Source organism: Palaemon carinicauda, chromosome 2 (assembly GCF_036898095.1).
Source record: "Palaemon carinicauda isolate YSFRI2023 chromosome 2, ASM3689809v2, whole genome shotgun sequence".
Taxonomy (NCBI): domain Eukaryota; kingdom Metazoa; phylum Arthropoda; class Malacostraca; order Decapoda; family Palaemonidae; genus Palaemon; species Palaemon carinicauda.
Genome location: NC_090726.1, coordinates 200,533,328 through 200,535,827, shown reverse-complemented (window position 1 = coordinate 200,535,827; position 2,500 = coordinate 200,533,328). Strand labels below are relative to the sequence as shown.

Below are 2,500 nucleotides of genomic sequence, written 5' to 3'. Positions count from 1 at the left end.
GGAGATATTAATATATTTTGGGTGTCGCTTTTGAATAATTTGCGGATCTCCATTGGAATTATATGTCTATGTCTGCTATATGATAAAAAAGTGTCTGATAATATATGTCTGTATGTGTGTATATATATATATATATATATATATTCAAATAAGCCATATATATTTTTGATACATTAATGTCTGGATTCTCTTAACGACCTCGGGATTAGAGCCCCAGGCGAAATCACACAAAGACAAGAGCTTGTGACCGTCCGGGAATCAAATCCTGGTCTGGCAAGCTACTTGGTTATACAAGCTTGCCGGACCAAGGTTCGATTCCCGGACGGTCACAAGCTCTTGTCTTTGTGTTTTCGCCTCGGGCTCTGATCCCGAGGTTATTAAGAGAATCCAGACATTAATGTATCAAAAATATATATGGCTTATTTGAATATGAGAAACACGTCTGTGCAAAATTTATCATATATATATACATGTGTGTGTGTGTGTGTGTGTTTGTATATATGCATATATATATGTATAATGTATATATATGTATATATATATATATATATATATATTATAATGTATATATATATATATATATACTATAGATACATATATATACACATATGTATATATATATGTGTGTGTGTAGGTGTGTGTTTCTTTCCCTGTCACATTCGTGGGGGAGAGGGGAATAGTCATACCCTGGTCAGAAGGGTTACCCCCGAGCTTTGCACTCGGAAATGACACTCAACTACTAATTGCCGAACCACCGGGTTGTAGTTAGGAAAGGGGGCTTTGTGGGAAGGGTTGAATATTTGTGTATATCTCAATAAATATTTAGACGTCATTTTTGACGGATCGGGTACATTAGTAAAATATAATGGTCTCTGAAAAGTGTCTTTAACATTTCTGTTTTTTTTAAAATAGGTATACTTATTTTTTCGCTTACATTGTTATGATTCTATTAATATTCCTTTTTTTTTAATTATTATTATTGTTTTCGCTTTTGTTCTTATGATTCTTTTAATATTCCTATTTTTTTTAAATGAATATAATTATTGTTTACGATTTTGTTATTATGATACTACAGTGCGTTATTGAAATTGCAGGATATATCAACATCCCTTATAAACTTATATACATTACATAAATAAATAACTCAGATTAACAAAGTCACAAGAAACGACAAACATCCATAGATCTACGTCCAGCAAAAACTATTATCCCCTCCATGGAAAAGAGAGATCCAGAGGGAAAAAAAAAACAACACGATTAATCTTCATCCGAACGCCTCCGATCGGTTGACAGTCGCCGACCGGTCCCCCATTAACCCGAGATCGGGGCCAGCGTCCGTTTTGAGATCGGGGCGAAATAGATTTCTCGAAAAAGGATGCGATGACGGGTGTAGCGGTTAAGACTTGCAAGGATCCTCGCTTTCACGGGTCATTAAGTCTCTCTCTCTCTCTCTCTCTCTCTCTCTCGTAGGGGTTGTCTATTGAATGGATCACCCCTCATCCCTGTATACTGCTCCATAACCCAAAGTCATCCTTCCCAGTCTCCGACAATCTCCTACCAGTCCACGACAATCTTCCACCAGTCCCCGACAATCCTCCACCAGTCCCTGACAATCCCCCACCAGTCCACGACAATCCTCCACCAGTCCCCGACAATCCCCCACCAGTCCACGACAATCCTCCACCAGTCCCCGACAATCCCCCACAAGTCCCTGACAATCTCCCACCAGTCCCTGACAATCCATCAACAGTCCCCGACAATCCCCACAAGTCCCTGACAATCTCCCACCAGTCCCTGACAATCCTTCAACAGTCCCTGACAATCCCTCACTAGTCTCCGACAATCTCCCACCAATCCCTGACAATCCTCCAACAGTCCCCGACAATCCTTCAACAGTCCCCGACAATCCTCCACCAGTCCACGACAATCCTCCACCAGTCTCCGTCAATCCCCCACCAGTACCCGACTATCTCCCACCAGTCTCCGACAATACCCTACCAGTACCGTGACGATCTCCCACCAGTCTCCGACAATCCCCGACCAGTCCCTGACAATACTCCACCAGTCCCCGACAATCCTTCATCAGTCCCCGACAATCCTCCACCAGTCTATGACAATCCCCCGCCAGTACCCGACAATCTCCCACCAGTCTCCTACAATCCCTCACCAGTCCCCGTCAATCTCATAACAGTCTCCGACAATCCCCCTCCAGTTCCCGACAATCTCCCACCAGTCTCCGACAATCTCCCACCAGTCTCAGACAATCCCCTACCAGTCCCCGACAATCTCCCCGCCAGTCCCCGACAATCCTACACCTGTCCCTGACAATCCCCCACCAGTCCCCGACAATCTCCCACCAGTCTTCGACAATCTCCCACCAGTCTTCGACAATCTCCCACCAGTCTCCGACAATCTTCCACCAGTCCCCGACAATTTCCCACCAGTCTTCGACAATCTCCCACCAGTCCCCGACAATTTCCCACCAGTCTTCGACAATCCC

At 43.7% G+C, this 2,500-nt stretch overlaps 1 protein-coding gene across 1 annotated transcript in view; it reads left to right on the top strand.

The window, feature by feature from the left end:
- Positions 1-2,500, top strand: part of LOC137621969 (uncharacterized) — a 21,121-nt gene that overhangs the window by 16,295 nt on the left and 2,326 nt on the right. Inside the window, exons 4-6 of the mRNA XM_068352470.1 lie at positions 1,528-1,707; positions 1,876-2,127; positions 2,213-2,500. The exon at positions 2,213-2,500 is cut by the window's right edge and continues 508 nt beyond it. Of these exons, the coding sequence (XP_068208571.1) occupies positions 1,528-1,707; positions 1,876-2,127; positions 2,213-2,500 (720 nt within the window). The remainder of the gene's footprint in view (positions 1-1,527; positions 1,708-1,875; positions 2,128-2,212) is intronic.